Source organism: Haliaeetus albicilla, chromosome 4, assembly GCF_947461875.1.
Source record: "Haliaeetus albicilla chromosome 4, bHalAlb1.1, whole genome shotgun sequence".
In the NCBI taxonomy this organism is placed as follows: Eukaryota; Metazoa; Chordata; class Aves; order Accipitriformes; family Accipitridae; genus Haliaeetus; species Haliaeetus albicilla.
Window position 1 is genome coordinate 23859947 of NC_091486.1, and position 22901 is coordinate 23882847.

General features: G+C 37.0%; 1 protein-coding gene across 1 annotated transcript; it reads left to right on the forward strand.

The window, feature by feature from the left end:
* Nucleotides 1-762: 762 nt before the first annotated feature.
* Nucleotides 763-22534, forward strand: HAT1 (histone acetyltransferase 1). Its single transcript, XM_069781437.1, has 11 exons — nt 763-884; nt 2107-2178; nt 4864-4939; nt 6560-6680; nt 12613-12792; nt 13022-13143; nt 13644-13748; nt 14092-14198; nt 16770-16921; nt 18241-18357; nt 22138-22534. Exons 1-11 carry the CDS (start codon nt 878-880, stop codon nt 22303-22305), a joined length of 1227 nt encoding a protein of 408 aa, XP_069637538.1. The 5' UTR covers nt 763-877; the 3' UTR covers nt 22306-22534.
* Nucleotides 22535-22901: the final 367 nt, after the last annotated feature.

Sequence of the window (22901 nt, forward strand, 5' to 3'; positions counted from 1 at the left end):
GTCTCTCCTAGGTTTAAAACAACTCATTTTCTCTAGAAAGTAGAACTTCTTTCAGTTATGGGTCAACAAAAACTTCCTGAAGATAACTTGTACGTGCCAGCTGACAGCAGAAATAGTTTTGCCAGAAACCTGCCTGTTTGGTAAGCATTTGACCGCTAAACCGCTTTGTTTGGCAAGTGCCTGTATGTGCTTGTCGCAGAGTAATAGCGTGCATCAGGACACAGACCCTTAGAAGGAAATTGCAGAAACCTCCATGGTCCGTCCAGCAGTGGCTGTAACGAGTGGTTCAGCCTATGGCTTCCTTTTTTACTGATGATAAAGCTCTAGTTTTTCCCTCTAGTTGAAGTGTAACGGGCACTGAGCCCGTACAAGGTCTGTACGTGAAGAAAGAATGGAAGTAAAAGAGGTTGCTCTGCCCGCTCCAAAGCGGGAAGGGCGGACGCTGTATCTTAGGCCTCTTCACAGCAGGTTAGCCCTCGGTTTAGCCCGGAGCGCTCAGAGGGGGAGCCGCGCTCCCGGCTGAAACGGAACCGGCAGCTGAGGCCCGGCCCGCCGCAGGTGCGAGGCCGCGGCAGACAGCACTGCGCATGTGCGCCGGCCAAGCCCAGTCAGCCCGGGCTCCCGGCGGCGGCGGCGGCTACCTGGGGGCGGGGCTATGCAAACGAGCAATGGGGCGGACACGCTTCTTAAAGGCTCCCGCCGGGACGGCGCTGGGCATGCGCGTGGGCTACGCGCCTCGCACAGTGCAGCGATTGGCTCCTCGCTGCGTTTCGGCGGGCGGAAGCGGAAGTGTATGTGTGTGCGCTCACTTCCGGTGAGTGGGCGCGCGGGTTGATTCGTTCTGCCCGGGTGACTGGGCCGCCGCCGCTCTTCGGAAATGGCGGGTAAGTCCTTGGGCCTGGGCTGCCCTGCGCCGCCCGCCTGCGCTCCGAGGGCTGGCAGGGCCCGCCCTGCCACCCTGACCGCGGAGGGGGGCGGCGGCGGCTCGTCCGCTGGAGGGAGCAGGTCTGGGCGCTTGCCGGCGCCTTTCCGCGAGGTGGAGTGGGGTGCCGGGGGCGGTCGACTCTGTCCCCCCTCTGCCGGGCTCATGCGGGCGCTGGCAGGGCCCCGGTGCCGCCCGCGCTCTGGGAGCGCTGTGGCCGGGACATGGGGCGAGGAAGCGGAGCGTGAGCTCGGGGCGGCCGTGGCGGAACCAGCGGGTGAGGGCTGACCGCGGTGAGCTCGGGCGACCGGGGGAATCGGGTGTCTGGGTGGGGAGCGCGGCTAACTTTCCGCCCCCATGGTCATGCTGCTGCGGGGCAGGCAGGCAGGCATCCTCGGGCTCACGGTCCCCGCGGTTGGTAGTGGTAAACCAGCGTGTACCTCCGTGCCTACTAGTCTAGTGGGGGTGGGGAGGGAATCAAAAACCCAGACTTGTTTTTACTTAAAGTTTACTATTCGAAGTCAGAGGAAGAACTTTCTGATGAGACTTCTGAAATGAAGGGGGGGGGCTGGATTTGTAAAGCAGCTGAAAAATACCACGATAAGTGAAACCTGTCTTCTGTGCTGGATTATGCTTTGAAAAACAGACTAGATGCAATTTGTTATTTCTTTCTACATCTGCTCTGGAAGAGAAGTGGTAACTAGATAATTGCTGGTGGTAGTGATAATAGCTGGTGTAGTTTGTGAACACTTGTTTATGAAATCACTTAATGCAAACACTTGAAATACCTTGAAGATGTTACCTAACATGTTCTTTAAAGGAAACATCTGTTAGACTGAATTCTTAATTTCTACTTGGAGCTTTCAAATATGTTTTATTAGTAATAACTTAAAACATTTAAATATTTTTATTATAATGCCCTTCGTTCTCAGAAACTGAGAGAGAGATACTTATGGTCTGTTTTCTAGTTGCAGAAAAGCATTTGAGATAAATCTCTATATTCCTTCTACACATTGTAGCATATTGTAGCTTTTTTAACCTACTTGTTCAGTACTTCTTGTGGGTTTGTGTTGTGTGTTTTTTCTGGTTTTGAGAAGCTTTTTCTAAATATGTTCCTTGAATAATAGCGACACATAGATTGTACACATCATAAGTCTCTTTAAAAAAAAAATCTTTTTCTTCAGGACTTACTGCTATGGAGAAGAAGCTGGCTGAATACAAGTGTAATACAAATGAAGCAATTCAGCTGAAACTAGGTAATGTCACTTTTAAAATATTGTGCACTTGATACTGGAATATTTTAGTACCTTCTTAAGAAACTTCCTTATACTTAAATACTCCCAGGTTTTAATATGTACTTATTAATACAAGTATACAAACACAAGAATGGGAATACATAATCTAGTTTTGCTGAGACTACTACAATTGAAGTACATCTGTAGAAATTAAGTCCTGTCTCTGCGTACCATTGTCATCAGCAATTTATTAGCATGTTACCAGAGGGCATTGGAGTTACATCTTGTCTTATTTTCTTGAAGTAATCATTATGTTCTTTTAGCTTCCCTTTTCTTCTCTAATCCCTATGCTGTGGTGCAGTCGTAAGTATGTCTTCTTCATGGTGACCATAGCAAGAGAACTCATTTCTTTAGGGTTACAAATATCTGGGTTTATATTTTTTAACATCTTTCCCTTTCCTCTGTCTTTGATGGGGAAAAAAAATAAAAGCAAGAAAGAAGGCTGAGAAGTGTTGTTGGGTTGGGGTTTTTGCTGTCCTGTCCCGTCCCCGTCCCCCCATCTGGATTACACAAGATATTTTTAATGAAAATTGTTCAAAATATGAATAGAAAAAATGTCAATCTCTCAAACTGTTTATTGCTCTCCATAGCTAATTTGCTAGTATGCAGACAGAATTACTGAACTAGTGGTGGACTTGCTTATATCTCAAACTTAGGTTCAGCAGTAATAACTTGAAGAATAAGGCAGACCTGTCTAATTTCCAGTATTTCCAGCCCTTCAGCAATTTGTTCCCTTTAGCAGTACAAGTACCATAATTTATTAAGAAAATAAAAGTAATGAACCTGTTAATCACTTTTCAGAACTACTACTAGCAATCTGTTCCTTATAGTTTAGTAGCATTTTCAATGGTCACCTTCAGCTTGTGAGCCAAAACGTCATTATAACCAAAATACTGAAGTTTTTAAGCCACTGTAATTATGAAGTATTTCTCTCCCTCTTAAACATTATTTCAAATAATGGTTTTATGACTAGATCTAGTATTTTACTCTTCTCTTCTACCTTTCTAATAACAAAGGAAAGAATGAGAGATAATGACAACTGAGTGAATTTTGTCTAGAAATCCAAGGAGCTACTATATCAGGTTTCAGAGAGACTGCTAGAGGGTTTTTAATTAAGGTACCCATTCTTTCAGAGAGTGTAGATGTTCCACATACAAATATTAGAAAAGATGAGAAGCTACAAAGTAGTACCATTTAAAAAAAAAGCATGTATTTCCTACATGCATAAAAGCAGTCATAAATTATCCTCTTCAGGGTCCTAATTTCTTCCATGGTGACAGTTCAGAATTGCTCTTTGGGTTTTGTTTGGTTTCTTTTTTGTTGTTTTTTTTTTTTTTTAACACTGCTACTTTGCCTCAAATCTGTTGCTCTTTGAATTAAACCTGACAAGACAAGAGCAACCATTCTCTTTTGCTTTTGAGAGGGCCAAACTTTTATCTTGTCACTAGGACACTCATTTGCATTTTTCTCTTTGAATAATTACTTTCTAACATTATCAGAAAAAACTTCTTTCTTCATCTCTGCTTTTAATGGAGTAAAGCAGCAATGAAGCTGTAGTTCCATATTCCACAGGCTTTAAAAAAAAAAAAGCCTTAATAGCAGCATTAACTCCTACAACATTGCATGCTAATGCAATATTAACTCATTCAACATTAAAAATGTGTACCTGTTGTCTTGAGCTATTTGTGCCTTGTTAATGTGGCTGAACTATCACTTTAATGCCTAAGTTAAGAGTTACATCCCTTCCAATTGTAGGTAATTTTTTAAATTGCAAATACACAGAGGATGTTTGGAAATCAGGTTTCACAGTCTTCTAAAATTCTAGAAAATCCTACTTTAATCTCTAATTTCATTTATTAATCATAAATCATATATTTTATGATGGAAGAACTCCTGTCACAATTGCTGTGGAGCAACTGCTGTAACTCCATAAGCATGAATAAAGTGCTTGTTTGGTAAGTTACTGAGTTTGAGTAGATGCCATTGTAGCAAATGTTTTAACATTACCAAAAAAGACCTTGTTTAATACTAGGCTTTGAGGAAAAGTAGAGAGTCGGGGGGGGAAAAAAAAAAAATCACTGATTATTTTAGTAATATTGGTACAAATACCAGTAAAGTATTGGTGCAGCTCTTTTGTATGTATCTATGCTGATTCTCAAAAAATTTGACATGAACATAAGTGCACATAAACATTTCTTTCCGTTCATTACTCCATGAATACCCCCTACAGTGAACTATGTAGAAGAATGGCAGAATGAGAAGGCAACATTGATTACAGGATCAATCTGGCTTACTGCAGGAGTATCCAGCTGGGCAGTGTCCTCAGTGTTCAAGATGAAGTTAAAGGCAGTAACATTCAGGCGATACATACATGAAATATATACATGTATACATCTGTGTCAATTTCTCAGTTTTATTCTGCTTAATGATTTGATCTCCTCAGGTCAAATAACATGCATCTAAATTGCACAAGATGTCTTTGTCTTTTATGTGCCAGCCTAACGTAGATAGGTTCATAATTGAAGTGTCTGACTGTAGTGGAAGAATGCACGAACATCTAGCAGGGCATCTGTGGATAAACAAACTGAAGCTGATGACTTGGTCATGCTCTTTGGTTTTTTGGTTGGTTTTTTTTTTTCTTCTCAGTTCGCTTTCCTGAGGATTTGGAGGATGACAACACAACATTTAATCCAGAGTATAGCCATCAAGTATTTGGAGATGAGTAAGTTAAAGCATCCAGAGTCAAATTAATAGGTCTGGAAGGGGAAAGTTGCTTCCAAATTGTTAGAAAACAAGAAATCCTTCTATACCAAGCTATTTCAAATGACACAGCAGTACTTCAGTTTTATGACTGTATAGTTAAACAGTGGCCTTGGTGCCTAGCTCATAGAGTTTGAGCCTGTAGTGATTTTATATGCTATTTTTAAGGTCAGTTAGCAGAGAATGAAATACCTGGTTTTGTAGTCAGAATTACTTGTTTAAGTGGGTATTGTGTTCATGGCATTTTTCTAAGACTAAGAAAGAATTACCAATTCTTGCTAATAACTTACACAGTAATGTGTACCACAAAACCAAATATCTAGCAACAGTATATCAATTTATTTTTTACTATTACATGGGGTTTTTAGTGAATGAAGTGTAGAAGTCAAGTATTAACTTAAACTCACATTGTTGGCTGTTCTACATCATTGAATGTTAAGTGTACCAAATCCAGGGTTTTATTTTCTCTAATATGTACACTTCTAACCAGTTAGATGTGCAGAGGATACAGAAACTATAGAACAGTATTGTTTCTGGTTTTAAGTATGCTGACTTTCATTAATATTGTGGGGAAGTCAGCCACTCTGTCCCTAGTGCTAAAGTGTCATTTAATATTTTCAGTAGAGTGACATTCAACAATCTGGCCATAGTTTAAAACAAACAAACAAAAAAACCCCCTAACTATATTAATTGTAATAAAATTAGTTAACACTATTACACATCTACTGCAGCTGTCACTGACAATAATATACTTTTAGTAATGGGAGAACTCTCCAATCTGTCAGTATAACTAACAAGCAAATTCTTGTTCTGGCACTTATACTTTAAATTTTAAATTATAAGTGTGCTACCATAAAAGAAAAATCTCAGTAAAAAAAAAAATTAACTATACATTAAAATAACAAAAAAGAACCTGTTTCGTTGTGAACATTGCCATTTTCTGCAGTTCAGTTTTTTGCCTGAAAAGAAGTTCTCTATACTTTGTAACAGTACAGTGTTTATGTTCAGAAAACTCGTATTTTCAAAGTGTAAAAAAGGCTTTTCTATTCTATACTTTTTTTTTTGCATTTACTCAGTTCTAGTTATGTTGGATAACTATATAGAAACTGTCCACCAAAACCACACTTATTCCTATGACTGGTTACTATTTGTTTTATACAGTATAAATTGCAGCAGTGTGTTCCAAAATATTATACTACACTGCAAAATAAGTTTTAATAAATGTTATTGATCAATTAATAAACAATGAGTTTAAGATATTGAAAAACATAAATGCAGTATTAGCTGTTTCGGGTATTTTTTCTTGAGCTGTCACGTTAAGGGCACAGACACTGCCTTACTGAGTTCAGGAACATGTTCTCTTTCTCCACTAGAGGAGCAAAATAACTAGTGGAAATAAGTGTAAGGCATTAGCTCTGTCTAGATAGCACACATCCAGTTTGATTCCCTTTTTCTGTTAGGAAGATTAGTGTACCTCGCTGGGAAAGATGATGTGAACTTCAAAGCGTATTAAATTAAAGCACTGTGATGTGAATGTTTCGCTGTGTATAGAGTTCCTGATTGTTCTTTTCTCTTTCCTCAGTGAAGTTGCTTTTGGCTACAAGGGACTGAAGATCCTCTTGTACTATATTGCTGGTAACCTGTCAACGCTCTTCCGCATCGAATATACGTCTAAAGTTAATGAAAAGTTTGACTGTGTGGAGGTAAAGACAGAACCAGACCTGCACTTAAAATGTTATTGAGAAGGTTTAGTTGGGATATGGACAAGAATTTTAGGTTTAGTAATAGCCCACCCAAACATGATTTACATTAAAAGCAAATAAACAAAGATTCCTTTGTTGCTAAGCTGAAAAAAGCTTTGAACTTCATCTCTGCATTTTCACATTGTTCCTCCTTTGACTGCAGTACCATCAAAATTGTGTCAAACAGTACAGTCAAACGTGACGTGCTAATACCAAACCCAGTTCTGCAAAAAACCACAGCAACTTAGGAAGTCTGTATTTTCATGTTAACTGTCTCCAGGAGGAGGACTAGCATTGGTGGTTTTTATATTGAAGAGAATTCAGTAAGAAGGAAAAGGAGGCTTCTGTAAACACTTCATGAGGTAGGATACTTGACTGTGTCTCTTTAAATGGCAGGTGTGGAGAACAAGTGAAGCAGAAGTGAGATTAGAAACTTCTGGTTGCGTATCATGCGTTTTATATCTTACTTCAAGGAACACAATAATATAATTACCTGCAGGGTGTCTTGTTTGATTTGGGGTTCTTTTTTAACTATTTTCTCTTTTTGCCTACAGTTTTTTCAAGCTTATAGAAAAGCTTTTTTTTTTTCTCCTGTCCTTTTGCCTATATGCTCTCAGAATATTGTTGAGATAACCCGCAAAAGCTAAGCTAATTAGTCTTTCAGCCAATTGAAGAAAGGTATATGGAACTTAGGAATAAAATACCTTCTTAACAATGTTTTTAACTGTTAAACACTTGTATAAGTACCCGTACAGTTATTTAGAAAAACTCAGGTTTTCAGAGTGGTCTCTGATGCATTAAGAAAACTTATTATCATCCAAGTTTTACTTGGTTATAAGGAAGAAAAAACTGAGTTGGTCTCTTTCCAAGAGAGCTATTGATATGGTTATTGATGAATCTTTATAATACTCTGTAGTGTGAAATGGCTATATATTTGCACTGCCTTCAAATTACTCTGCATGCGAAAAGCTTTTTTTTTTTTAAAGTAAACATCTTTATAGTCATCGAGCTGTATTTTAAGTTCCTAATTTAAAATTCATTGGAGTTTATTTAAATATTTTCAAGGAAAGGCCTATTTTAAAGGAAAAAACATTGGAATGGCTTTGTTAAATGAATTTTAAAGATTTGCCCTTCCTTGTTCTGAAGTTGTGTTAGAATATACTTAGTTCAGCAGGCTAAGTGCCTGGACATGTCTGAAATACTTTTGAGGCTAGGGCAACACATCTTAGGAGTGAAAGGTCATGCTCTTCAATCTTTAGAAGGTTTTTAGTAATAAGGAAAAAAGGAAAGCTTGTTGTCAAAGTAGTAATCCTAATAAAATCAAGCAGTCCAACCTTTCACCAATATAATTTCAAAATCATGTCACAACAGGAATCCACACTACAGCACACTTATACTCACAGTCTATCTAATTTCTGTACAAATGGCAAAGCCACTTTTCTGGAGGTATGAGCAAGGTAAACAAGGTCTGTCTTGCCCTTAGCACACTCTGCAACTTTTTTGATTGTTCAGAATCCTTGCTTCTTTCAAGCCCTGTTTCCTATACTGAATTATTCCTCCAATTGCTTAAGGGATTGAGATGGGGACAAAAAAGAGGATCTTTTCAAGCTAGGCTTCTATATACTTTCCAGAGTATTTACAGATTTCGAATTGGAAGAATGTGGTAGCTTACCCTGTGCTTCCCTTGGTATTATTAGCACTGTACATCCAAATAGGCTGCTTATATGGCTATACCTAAACCTAAGTAGGAAAAAAAGATACGATGGTCGTCAATCTTGTTCTGCATTTGTATTTGCCATTAGTTTAACCACCTTAAGGTATGAATGTATTTGCAGAGATTAAAACATAAACTGTCATTACAGCAGGGTGTTAATTTAAATGCGTATTAACATTTACTTTTTCTAAGTTAACTGTTTAGTTGCAGATCTCGGTTTATTCAGGATAATCATACTAAGATATGGACTATCTGCCATACATGACAGATAATCTTTGCACTGTGAATAGATGGTGTTTAGGCAAGGACAGCAGTTTCTGCTTTTAACATAACTGGTTACAAGCGTAAAGTTAGTTTTAATGCTCTGCAAAGTTATTCACAGATTAGGATTTTGTATCTAAATACCCACACAAGTCCATTCAACAGCAGGTAGTTTTATTCTGTGATATTAAGTTTGGTTCCATCATTGCTAAAGCAGCTGCTACAACCTCTGCTAGGGACTGACAGAAATATTTGTCCCAATACCACTATGTTTTTTTTCTCCAAGATCTTCTTAAACATGAGGTAAAATATAAGATCCTGAAATGTCAAGAGCCAGAACTGCAGTGATATTTATGCGTCTTAATATCATCTCCCTAAAGATGGATCTAAACCATGTTAGTGGGGAAGACTCAGCAAAGTATGATTGTGTTTTGAACAGAAGTTGGCCCTTCATTTAGTGAAAACAGACAGAATTTATCCCTTGGGTGGAGTTGATTCTTTCAAATATCTGAAGAGAGGCTGCTTTCTTCTAGTGTAAATATTAATAGCATTGACCTCCGAATTGCTTGCTGTTTTGAGATTTGCAGCTGTTCAAGTATCTTCCTTTTCATCTGCATTTTATGATGGGGTGGGGGAAATTATTTCACTAACCTCTGAAACAGTCTTTACTATAAATGTACTTATCTTGCTTTGCAGCTGGTCTAATATATTTGCTTTACACAAAAGTTAATGAAAAAGCGTAATTTTAATATTGGGCATCTTCTTTTTTTTTTTTTTTTTTTTAGTACTACTAGTGATCACTCCATTGCTCCCCACTGGAATTAATACATGTAATTGTTAGAGAAATTCAGCTTTCAAATATGTTTTTTAATTATTTTAAATTAAGTCACTTTGAAACAGCATCTTTGGTATACAAATGTCATAACTGCCTGTTAGTACAAGAATAATATCTATATTAAAACTATCCAGAGTCAAATGCAATGTACAAAGAGAGACTGTCCACTTAAGTAGTCCGACTACAAATCAAGTTTAGTTACAAGCCTATACCAAATTCCTCATCATCACCTCACATGATTCTGATTATGAAGGTAATACATGACAGGCAGTACTTCCATGAAGCGTAAGCAAAACAACTCTAGGTTGGCTTCATTCAGGTTTTTGCACGCTTCATTGTAAGTGGCTTTTCCTATGTTTAACACTGCTGCAGTAGTCAACTGGGATTGTTTTTCCAAACAGAAACCTGTGCATCATCGTGTGCATCCATGCCAGTTGGTAAGATACGAGTGCCTTGCTCTGATATAAGAAATTAGCCTCTCACCAATATCAAAAAATACACAAGGGAAAGGCAGTAAACAAATTCTGGGAACTCCTTGGCTTATGGGCACCTCAGAGAGGACTGTTTGGAAAGTGTCTACTAAGTAATGGATGTTTCCATTAATAAGTACAGGTATTAATGAAACCAATTACTTGTATGCTGTTGATGTTTCAAGATTGCAGTATTCCAGGACTTACTAACTGCAAATTGGATCCCTTAAACTTATGCCACCATTCAAACTGAGGATTCTGGGATTTCCTCTGTAAGAAAGGGAAATCTTGTTAACGATAAAAGTAACTGAAGAGTATAGTTTCTTTATGTCAGACCCCATTTCAAGGGAAGAGAAATTTAAGGAGGCAGTAGGTGAAAATGTGTTGTAGTCTCATAGAACTAAGAAGGATTATCTACTGCTTTATCTGCTAAGCCTCTGTTCTCATTACTTAATTCTTTCTATTTTATGTAAAACAAGATTTTTCTGTGGTGGCAGCCAGTGATGGGTGCATTATCTTACATGCCTTCAGCAGGTGAAAGTTTGTCTTCCTTCTTACTACTAATGAAGAAACTTGGAAATGTGAGGGGAGCAAAATCATTTAAACATTCTTTATATAATACTTCATACTGCATATTCACCCTTTTTAGATATCTTCCACATACTCTGAGTTATTGAACTGATGCTCAGAAGTATTGTTTTACTTCTAGATTATTTTTACATTCTTTTTTCAGATGCATAAAATGAAAGTCACTACAGATTCTGAGTTGTGGTTTCCTACAGCTTTGTCAGCAGTGCAGACTTAAGGTCTGTGTAAATGATGCACTTGCAGTTTTTTTTTAAAAAAAAAAGCATTTCTAAAATGTGTTCCATACAAATACTTTTTCTTTATGTAATTCATTGATTCTGAAAGAAATGGCTGATTTTGTCTAATGCTGTTAAATCAGTAAGTGTAAAGAAAATATGTTTAACTAATATTGCTTTAAGAAGAATAGCAAAGGTTCCAGTAAATGCATCTCCTTTGTTTTGAGAATGAAATGGATTTAAAGATTGTACGCATTTTAACTAGGTTCTTACACCAAGTATTGTAGAGCTATATTTTAACTGCTTAATAGTGCTCTCTACAAATATAAATATAAATGTTGGTAGTACCAAACCATTAAGAATAAAACTTGTTTGTGCTGAACTACATCCATCTTTCTCTACACTGAAAATGTAACTGAATGATAAAGTGCTATTCATTTGCAGGTGCATTGCTTCTACTTAAGGGACTATGGTTGAAAGGACAGGAATTAGTAGCATGTTGTATTAGCCTTTTGTAGTGTATTTTGTTCTAAGCATCTTAATTTCCCTGTTTTAAATGCTAAGTAGCAAGGGTCTTGGTTTTGAACTAATACCCATCATGCATGTAAACGGTGTGAAAGAGCTGCTTAGTAAGTTAACACAAAGTGTTCTTGTGTCAGTCCTTGTGGAAATAGATACAATACAAACATTACAGCTGAACTCACGGCAAACTCCATTAAGTAAAAACCTGGATTCATTGTCCAGAGGAAAGTTTGAATTGAATGTAAGCTCATTTTGTTGAATGTGATGTCAGGCTTTTAGGGGTTGTATTGAGGAGTACGGTTTTGTTAAGTTGAGACCAATTCATTAAGTTTTATTGCCTGGTGAGAAGCAGTAATACGTTATTGTGAAACTTCATCAAATATTCATGGTTAAAAAGAAGTAGTAAATGTATTCAATCAAGTGGTCTTTTTGGGGTCTGAAAAGGATTATGAAGTCTGCTCAGCTGATGGTCTTTAACTTTCACTTTGGTTATCTGAAAAGAGTCATTTTAATGTCTGAATTTAATTTTGGTGTCAGAATATTTCATCTCCCCCAGTATGTTAGACTATAGGTCAGATTTGCTGACAGTATCCTTAAATTATATTTTTATTATTTTATGTCAAACATTGTTTTCAAAATGTTCTTTAATTAGAATGTGGGATGTTGTCTCTGAGTTTGTAATGTGTTTTGCAGCTGATCCTATAGGCAGGCATTTCGAGCAGGGAGACGTAAGAATGCAAGAGTATGCTAGCTGTCACTTTCCTGTTTGGGAGCTACCATTTTTGGTCTTTGTCCCTTTTCTTCCACCTAGTTCTGCACTGCCTAATACCTCTTACAAGCTGCTGATTGGGAACCTGAGTTCCACAAGGCTGTGTAGCATAGTCTTGGAGAATTGCTGGCCGGAAATTCTTAGCTTCTGAATATGCTGCGCTTTCAGAATAGCTATCAGCACTCTTAGGTTTTACTTGAACAAATGTAACAATTTTGAAACATAAAAGTGTTCATGAACTTATGCTGTAACTACTTTTGATGCTTACAGTGGCTGGATTGTGACCTTTCTAGATCTCATCAGTGCAGCTCCTTTACTTTCTGGAAGGTCACTACTGAACAACAGGAACGCTTGCTTTTGCTGCTTCTTTTTTCTTTTTTTTTTTCTTCTTCCTTTTTTTTCTTAATTACTGTTAGAACATAGCATGTCTCTTATATTCATTTCTTATAGCACAATAGTGACACCAATGCTGTCTTTTTCTAATCTTCCACTGATCCTGCCCCCTTTTGTAATCTCCAGGCAGATGATGTCGAAAGTAAAATTAGAGAAATCATTCCTCCTGGTTTTTGCACAAACACAGATGACTTTGTGTCTCTTCTGGAGAAGGAGGTCAACTTCAGGCCCTTTGGAATGCTGCTACACACATATTCTGTCCATAATGAGGAAGCTGGTGAAGATATAACATACCAGATATACAAGGTATGAAAAATAAGTTAAACTGCTTTCGAGCAACCAAATTAAGTTTTACTTTGCAATTATATACTTTCAGTAATGTTTCAACTATAATATATAAATACTGTCACTTTACCAGTTTATTGATAATTATAAATACACTTTTTTATATTGGAGAATTTAATTAGGTTTTGCATTTTTTTTCCTCTTACATCTGTGATAGGTTTCACCTGACTTCTCCTGGCTTTTTCCCTAGGCCGACATGACATGTCCAGGCTTTCGAGAATATCATGAAAGGCTTCAGACGTTCTTGATGTGGTTTATTGAAACTGCTAGCTTTATTGATGTAGATGATGAAAGATGGAACTACTTTCTAGTGTAAGTACAGTTCTAAAGCAACAGTGGACCTTATTACCTCCACAAAGCCTGCGTTTTAATTGTGGCTGGCCAATTATTGGAGCAGTATAATGATATTTTTCCCAGGAAAGAAGAACCATTGTTTATGAGCCTTGAGTTTTCCTCCATTATGCTTTGGGAAAGCTTGAGAATAGAGCTGAATTAAATGCTGTTGTCCGTTAGAGCCCTGAATGTAGGCTTAAACAGTAAAATGAGCTTTGCCTGTGTTTTCTTTTACTTGCCACCTATTCATCTTTATAATAGGCAAGTGCACTGAAGTGCTGTAAAGAGGCCTGATTTATCCAAGTTGCTGCACACCAATTAAGTGAATTGTACATTCAGAACATAGCAGGTGTACCCATTGGGCCCTCACAGAGTAGCTTGCTGACACTGAAAATTCAGTTGGAGAATGGAAAAGAAAATGGACACTGCATGGGAGCGCGACTGTAATTGACCTGCTTGGCTTTCTGTTTTATCTGCAGATTTGAGAAGTATAATAAGGATGGAGCTACGCTCTTTGCGACCGTAGGCTACATGACAGTCTATAATTACTATGTGTACCCAGACAAAACCCGGCCACGTGTAAGGTAATTGGCGGCGTAACTCGTGCCTTGCCTTTTATTTCAGAAGAGGGAACTGCTGAAGTTCCCAATACTTGTTTATAATGGTGTTGATTTGTTTAAAAAAATCCCCATTATTAGCTGGCTATGCACTGATTTATTTCATTGTTCCCTTCTTGAAGCAGAGGGAATCTCAAACAAGTTTTGAATATTTAGCAATTTTAAGACTCTGTTAAAAATTATATTTTAACATGAAGAATGCTACATGTACTTCAGTCTAAAATGAAATACCATTTCATTTTTAAGCCTTTACATTATAATGTTCGCAAATGCATGCATTTGAACTGAAAATACATTCCTTTGTCTGTAGCCAGATGCTGATCTTGCCACCATTCCAAGGAGAAGGCCATGGTGCTCAGCTGCTTGAAACAGTTCATAGATACTATATGTCTTCTCCTGTGGTACTTGATATAACAGGTTTGTGTTAAATTTTTAACTTGTTTCACCTGTTTAATAAGTAATTTGTAGCATTCACAGGTTGTCAGCCTGCAAACTAACTTTCATGTTCATTTGTCAGAATTAAATGGCCTTTTGAAGATTTAGCTTCAGCTCAGTTCAGGATTAATAGTACTCTGGTTTACAGAAGAACTGTATATAATGTAGCTCCTTAAATCCTTTACTTGGAGAACAGCACACCAGGAAAATTCAATCCCTAGCGTGAACGGATTACCAGTTAATTAGCCATTTTATTGTGAGATACACAGCTGAGTTTGCCAAGAGATCAAGCTTTGTCAAATTCCTTGTTCAGCTTACTCCTATTAGCCAAAACTCAAAATTGGCGGGGAGAACAACACACCGAACTAAAATGGCATATTAATACTGGTGTGCAAGCCAAAATTTTACAGACAGTAAAAATCTGTAGAGAATTTGTGCTCCAGGAGCATGTATTGCTGGCTGAAAGCACCCATGATATTAGAGGTGTGTGCACAAATACCTAAAAATAAAAAATTCTTGAGGAAATAGCAGCAGGGGTAAAGTGTGTATGTGCATAAAAAATGGCTACAAACATGACATCTGTCCTGTGGTTTGAAGTCCAATATAGGAAGAAATGCAGTTTGAACACATGACTTGCCCATTCAATTCTAGGTGCTGTCTCAGACCTCATCTTAGTTAGAAATAACTCGCCCATTCTAATTAAAATACAATAGAACTCTTGCTTTCATAATGCATTGCTGCAGGATAATCCTAACATGAAGTAATCCACTTCATAATTTTAATCCAGTTCATGGGAACCTAAGGAAGTATAACTTCATGTATGCAACAGGAAATCACATGCATTTACTTTTTTCTTTTTCCTTTTAGTTGTACAAAGCTTTATATAGCTTTTGTAGCTGAGGATAAATAAAGTCTTAACATGGTACTGCATAAATCATGTGACATGTTCATGGCTCAGTGCCTTAAATGCAGGGTTGTAGCAAACAGTAAATGTGCACTAAAATAGGTTTTAATTTCTTTATGGAATAAAGCAGGAGAAAGTTTGCAATATTCTACATGGCACTCAAGTTATGGAAATTAAGACTTTTACAAAATTATTTATTGTTCTTTTTGAGGGGAAAATCAGGCTGGACAATGTTGATATGGCCAGGATATTTAGTTACGTAGCATCTAAAATTGTGAAGCAAAGCCTTTAACCTCTCTGAAAAGAGGAAATTAAGATCTACCTAATCTCTTTGAAAGAGCTAATGCTTTAAAAAAAAAAAAAAATTACTTTGGAGTTTCACATTTACATTTTGTTCTGCTTATAACTTGTCATCCTAACACAAGCTGATAGTGCTTACTTTACAGAAACTGCCTCGTCATCTTTTAACTAATCTGAGCAAAAGGAAATGGAATCAATTAACTTCAGTACAGCTTCTCCAATCTCTTCTGCAGAATAAGTGCTATAAGACTTGCCACACAAGATTAGGCCGCTCATGCACAAAACACTTAAACTGATACAATCATCATAAGCATTCTCCAACCCAAAAAATAAATTGCCAGTTGTGCAGTGCTGCATACACACAGCAAGAACTTCTATCCCAGTCCTTCTTCTTGGTAGCTTATTAGCTTTTGATCATCCTTAAACTGCAAATTTCAACTATTTACAGTGGTCCTCAAAACTAAAGAAAAACACAGCTGGGATGTAAGTTGTGTAGCAATAAATTCCACAATGCTAGTCCATGGAGAAAATGAGGGGAGGGGAACGTGACCCTGCTACTTATCTGTAGTAAGCCTGTCTGAACAATTAAGTAAGGAAGAAAGAAATATATTTCTAACATTGTAAGCATTTTCCTTCTGCATAGTTCATTAAGTGGGAACAAAGTTGCATGTGGGACCATGTTAATGTTCACTGAAGCTAGTTCTCAACTTTGGTGTTTTTTCTAAAGCAACAGTTTTGATAGTTAGGCTACCATTTTAAGCAAAATGGAAGTAACTTGAAATTGTGATCAACATTTGCTTAGGTCCCTTCTAGCCTTTTAATTTTGGATAAGCTTGTCTTTTGGGTCCTTGTACCTTTCCCTGTCTTCCTTACTAACAAAGACTATAACTTGTGGTCAATATATATCTTTGGCTAGTTTAGTTGTATACAGTAGGATGGTTTCACCACTCTTTTTCCACGTAACTAGTTTGTGTTCTAGTAGTTCTACCACTCTGTCAAATATAGAATGGAACATAGAAGAAAAAAGGCTTTATACGTAGAGTAATTCTCTTTTTCCAAGGTGTTAAATTGGATCAAACATGTATAGTCAGTCTCTTAGAAATGCCTATATAATACTGTACAGTACTGCATGCACAAAATATTAGAAGTTTTGCTTTCTGCAAGCTCTTTAATGTCTACTGTCAAACATCTAAAACTTTGATAGCCGTACTTAGGATTAAGCACAGTTGTTTATATACTGATGAATACTGTATCTGCTTTTGTTTTCAATAGTTCTTTGTAATTACATACCAGAGATGAGGAAACAAATAATGCTGATGTTAACTACATGCTTTTTTAATTCTTTCTAGCTGAAGATCCATCTGAAAACTATGTGAAGCTAAGAGACTTTGTTCTTGTAAAGCTCTGTCAGGATTTGCTTTGCTTTTCTCCAGGAAAGTTAATGCAAGGTTTCAGTCAAGAAATGGTGATGGAAGCTCAACAAAAACTGAAAATAAATAAGGTATTAAATCAGAACAGTTGTAGTTGGATATATTCTTATCAAACTAGCAGAATAACAATTTAAACATAAAGGTGGAGACTTGGAATTTACACACTCTGGCTTATTTCAACAGATTTTTAGGATGTATCTGGAGGGGAGATACCTAGCTTGTGGTTTTAGAGAACTTTTTTTTTTTACATACTAATTCTGTTCACATAATAGAATTTGACATGGTTTCCATTTCTCTCAAGTATATTTATACAAATAACAAGTGTTGTTTTGGGAATGCAGAACACTAAAGTAGCAAACAACTGCTACTAAGGCAGCTCTAAACACTTGGAGAACTAAACAGTTAAATTGAACAATTAAATTTACTGGTTGGTAGTCTCCTCAGTAAGTGATTAAACTCATTAGTGAGTATGGTAGTGAAAAGGCAGAGTTGCTTAATTAAAAATGTATTTGAATGTGGTTTAATGAAAACTTTGAGGCTTGAGGGATGGGGGGTGTGAAGCCATATTCAAATGTGTTCATGAAAATGGTATAGCTTGTATAAGGAAACTATATCTGCAGCCTTCTGTGACTAGTATATTAAACCTGAAAGGGTAAATAAGTTGGGTTTGTTTTTTTAACAGTATCTAAACATGTGCTAGTGTAGCAAACAAACACCATCTTATTTTTGTTCTGCTCAGCAAAAGAATACTTGGTCTTAAATTCTGTTTTCATACAGATGCAACAGTTAATACTAATACAGTAGCAACATGATTTTTTTTAATTCCTGGATGTGATACTAGCTGATCCTGGTTCCAAAAGCACTTCAGTTTTTCCATTTACTAATTCTTTCATTTTCTTCCCTAATAAATAGAAAACTTTAAATATAGTTGTTTCATTCTCATATTTAGAACTTCCAGGGGGCCTTGTGAAGGGCAGAAGGTATATGGAGGTTATTAAAATTAGCAAAGTAGATACTGTTCAGCAAAATACTGCTTATTGTCACTCTAGTTCCAATCCTTCAGTTCTTTGAAGTATTTTTGGACTCTGGCTTCTGGGCTTTCTGCTGCCCGTTTACAGCAGGTCCTTGAAGCACCTCTACAGCTGGTGCAACACTGAGAGATCAGACACTGGCTGCGTGGAAGAAAATGGGTTTGAAGGAAAAACAAGAATGTTTATTCATTTAACCCACCAGATAAGAGGATAGGTTTGACAGAGGCTTTGTCCATGCCTCTAACTGTCTTCCGATAAGCTGAGGAACTATTCTAATCTTTCAGTATTTCTCCACTTTGAGTTCTGTTGAGTGACCTCTTTATTCAGACATGGTTTTTATTTTCCTTTCTGTTCATTAGCAACACACAAGACGAGTTTATGAAATTCTCCGATTGCGTGCAACAGATATGGGTGATGCAGAACAGTCCAGAAGCTATCGGTTGGATGTTAAAAGAAGACTGATTGGCCCCTATAAGGTGTATATGACTTAAGTATCATTTAATACTTATTTCAAGGCTAATTATACTTGATTTTACTTTCATTTCCATAAATGTAGTTGATGCCAATTATGTTGCCAATCAACTACTATTAGTTATGCAGTGTTCAACTGACACGTACACAGATGCAGAGAACGTTCACACATAGCAGTGCTGAAGATCCTGTGTTTGGCTCCTGACTGTTTCCTGCCCAATTCCAGCAGGAAGTTACTACTGAGCTTATGCTATCTAGCTACAAGTGGCATTACGCCCAGGTAGGCTTAAGGGGGAAAAAAAATCAGTTTCTGGAAAAGATTAAAAATATCTTGAAAAGACAAGCCAAAAGTCTGAAGAACAGTAAATGCTGTAATAAGTTTACACTGCAGATTAGGTATAGTTTAGGTTCCTGTTCTACTTGTTAGCTAGGTCTTAACAAAACAGCTTGCTAGAAGTAATCGAGCCATGCCAACATAGAACTCTGTGCAGGTGGAATATAAAATAATTTCAGCAGTAAAGTTCAAGCAAGTACTAAACTTAGTACAAAGTAATTTTCTTAGTTCCTATTAAGTATGCTTCTCAGGATCTTCAGTATAGTTGGTCTGTGTTGCATAAACTGACCCTTTGAGTTACAGATTTTTTTAACAAATATATATCCTAGTTGCTAATGGCATCAGTTTGTATTTAGAGTCAAAAGACCACAAATAAACGTAGATTTATTGCTATAACTAGCATGTTACCTACTCTCTTCAATTAAGTACTTGATAAGCAAACCAAAACCCTGTTGGAAAAGTTTCACCAAGTATGAGAAGTACCTTGATTAGCTTGCAAGCCTTCCTAAAGCAACACTTGCCCTGTTACACCAAAATAGCAAAACTTTGATTGTATTCATGTTGGACTTAAGGGGGCTGTTAGCAGAAATGAGAACCTAGCACCGTACTAAATACTTGGTCTGGAGATAACACTATGTCTTGCTGAGTGGTAGGACCTTAATCAAAACACTTTCATGAGTGTCTTTTCTCATTTGCTAAATTTCACTCAGTGTCCGCTACAAAGAAGGCTGTGATTTTTCAACTAACCGGACTGCTAACGTGGTTTCAGTTCTTTCACTCGGCACTGAAGTCCTATGAGGGAAATCCAAAATTCCATAAGCAGCTTCAATTCTAGCGCTTCTAGCAGTTGTTTCCACTTCAGTCTTTGCATGCAATAAATGCATTAATAACGAATGGATTTTGTATTGCTAGATATGCAATATTGCTACTTCAGAATATTGCATTTTTAATTTTTCAGTTATTTCAATGAGGATTCAAAAGAATCCTTAAAGCAGCCAACATCCTTTCTGTGATTTTGTTTCAGGTTCTGAAATACAGCCATCTTGTTTATGGTAGTTCTACCTAGTAAACAGCTTGCTTACATACTCGTTTTAAACAATATTTCCAATAAATTGTCATGGTGCTGTTTTCAAAAACTTTTCATAACTGCAATTAAACTAACCTTTAATATATGCACACACTAATTTAGAGGGGGAGAGAAGCAAATTTTAATAAAGAGTCAGAAATATTATTGTGTACTCTAATGCTGGTTTAATTTTTTATATAAAGAACTTCATAGCTTCATTTGAACAGTGCTGTACAGATGTAGAATAACTCTAAATTGCCACTACCTTAATTTAGTAAAAATGATATTGCATCTGACAGCTATTTCCTGGCTAACAGTAGCAGAAATAAAACTGTATGCAGAAACTCCAGATGAAAAAAAACTGTAATACATCTATTCCCCTTGAAGTCTTCACATTAGCAAGGAGCCTGTTGCTAAAAATACTGAGACTTTTATGTATATGGCACCACTAGATTGGAATGACAGATACAGCCAACTGTTGCTCTCGGTATAAGTACTACTAAAACAGGAAATAAAAGATTTGATATCTTAGTGAACAGAGCATCACTCTAAGGTAGTTCAAAGGGTGAGTAGCTTGTGAAATTTCAATTTCACTGTGGCTTCTCCATTTCTGAAGAACTCTGCTTTTTATGCTCATTAGTGGACTCTGCTGATAGACATGTCTTCTTGATCATGTCTTTGTTCTTCGTGTCATCCCTTCTGGAAGTAAATACCACTGCTGTGCTGCTTTTCTTAATCATAATACTTTGTTTGGGTTTGCTACTTGAACAGAATATACTTTTCTGCCCAGCCCAATAACTTGCTCCCAAAGAATCCTCTTGAAACTGCCCAGGTAAAAGGTCGCTGATGGCAGGTTTCAGAATCTTGTGTACCTGGACATGCTCATAGTATATTTGGAGGGAAACAGATATTGAAACAACTGGTTATCTGAAACATGCAGAGGAAGTTTGCTTTTTACCTGGAATCTGGAACTTGGAGATGGCCTAACACTACAGTATCAGATGTTACTGGCATTTAAAAGCTGACACCTTTTTTTCAGAGCTAATATTTATAATCTTAACAGATATTTCTATTAATTAAGCAGACTTTGAATTCTAGAATAAGGAGGCTTTAGTTTTTCTACTGATGGAAGCTTGCTCGGAAGGTACGCATCTCTATTTTCATTTGGGCAACTTCTCACATGTTTTGAGTATCTTATTCATTTTGACTAGGTAGAGCTAACATGAATCTAAAATTTGAACAGCAATGCTGCTTTTGACATCCTTTCTACAAGGAAATGTTTCTTGATTATTGGCCAGAAATGTGCCTGGAGACCTCATCAGGACTCTGATACAGAGCCTCCTTTTCTGAACTGAACTTTGCTGATCTGTGGGAGATTATAAGTTTTTCTGATCTTACCTATTTACAGTTTACTGTGGTCTCCACTCCTTCCTCCTGACCCTCAGCATCAATCATAGAAAGAAAACAAATTTTCCTTTGAGATAAGTGTAAAATTAAATAGAGTACAGAAGGGCTTTGGTTTTGAGACTGATAGTAGAAGTAGAATAGTTTGGGAAAATTTTGTTGTTTTAACAAACTCTATGATTTCGTAGGCATTGCAAAGATTTATTGATAAGATGCCAGGCATACATAGTGCATATATTTCTTTTATGAAATGTTGAATGACATTCGGCTCTTACAAAGCGAGGGAAGACTGAAGAATGGAAAGTAACTAAGAAACTGAGCAGTTCAGAAATGGATATCAGCTGTATAAAAGTATAGCTGGGGAAAGGAAAAACACCTCAAAATACTTTTGTATTTAAGAAATAGGTAAAAATATCACTTATGTGACACGGCAAGGGGAACTCCTCCTCTTCTTGCTGTACAAATGTTTATGCTTGTAAATAATCTTACTGCATTTCAGTGTTGTTACTGTTAATCTCTGGTAACTTCTGAATAATTTGTAACAATTTGTGAAATGCTCTTCTGTGTACAGGAGGCTTAAAATTAATTTTTGATGGTCAGTTATGGGGAAATTAGTTGTCTGAACAGCCACATAATGGGATACCAGTGTGATTAATGTCAGCATAGAATTAAATATCCTGGTCAGTTTTCTACAGTCCAGTTTTTCATGCCATACATCTTCAGTAGTAGAATTACCATTAGACCTAACCTGTTTGGTTAAGGAGAAACTTTGAAACGTTTTTTCACTTCACTGGTTCATTGGTAACACAGAAACTATGAGGCTTTAACAGAAGAGATGTCCCAATCAAACACTATTACTGTTTTGCTTAGGATTAGGGACATCTTAAAGAACTAGATACTGAAATTGAATAAATTTAATGAAATACCATAGTCTTGTTGATTATTGGTTGTGTTCAAACTACTTTTTGTTTGATTGCTTAGAAAAAGCAGCGAGAACTTGCCAAGATGAGAAGGTGTCTAAGACCAGAAGAGCTGACAAATCAGTTGAACCAAATAGACCTAAACATGCAACATGAACAGTTAGAAGAGAGCTTCCAACAACTTGTTTCAGATTACCGAAGAGTCCTAGAACGACTTGCACAAGCCTGAGGATCCTGCCTGTACAGGAAACTTACAAATTTCTATACAGTGTTGTAAAGCACATCCTTAATTGCCACTTAACTGCAAAAAAATCTCATGTGACGTTTTAATCACATTAAAGGTGACTTGTGTTTCTGTGCATTTTGAATATTTTCTATTTTTGTGTTGTAGATTTTTAAATGTTGTACCTTAGGTTTGGGGGCACTTACTGCTGTAATAAACAATGTAGATTCTCAGATATAGTATCACTTCAATTGTGTTGATTTTCTTTTACCCTTCCTTTTTGCTTCAAGACTTAATAGATACCTGAATAGCAAGTTAATACATAAATCTAAGCAATATAAATATTGCATCTCTCAAATTTCTCCTAACTTGATCCTCCTCAGGCTGTTCTGCTTGGATCCTATTGTACTGTGTAGGGCCTGTGCGCTCTTTGGTTTAATGTCATGTAAGCAGTTTACAAGACTGGTTCTGTGGTGTGGCTGGTATGCTTCCTGAGTATCGGCTCTTCACCCTGTCTTAAAAGTGGATCCTGCTCCCCATAAGCTGCCAGACCCATTCTACTTAAGCCTCTACAGGCCTTGAGCATATTCTTTTTCAAACCC

Coding starts and splice junctions, on each gene's coding strand:
- HAT1 (XM_069781437.1), top strand. Junction 4,940..6,559: donor CATCAAGTATTTGGAGATGA/GTAAGTTAAAGC, acceptor CTCTTTCCTCAG/TGAAGTTGCTTTTGGCTACA. Junction 13,144..13,643: donor AGATGGAACTACTTTCTAGT/GTAAGTACAGTT, acceptor TTTTATCTGCAG/ATTTGAGAAGTATAATAAGG.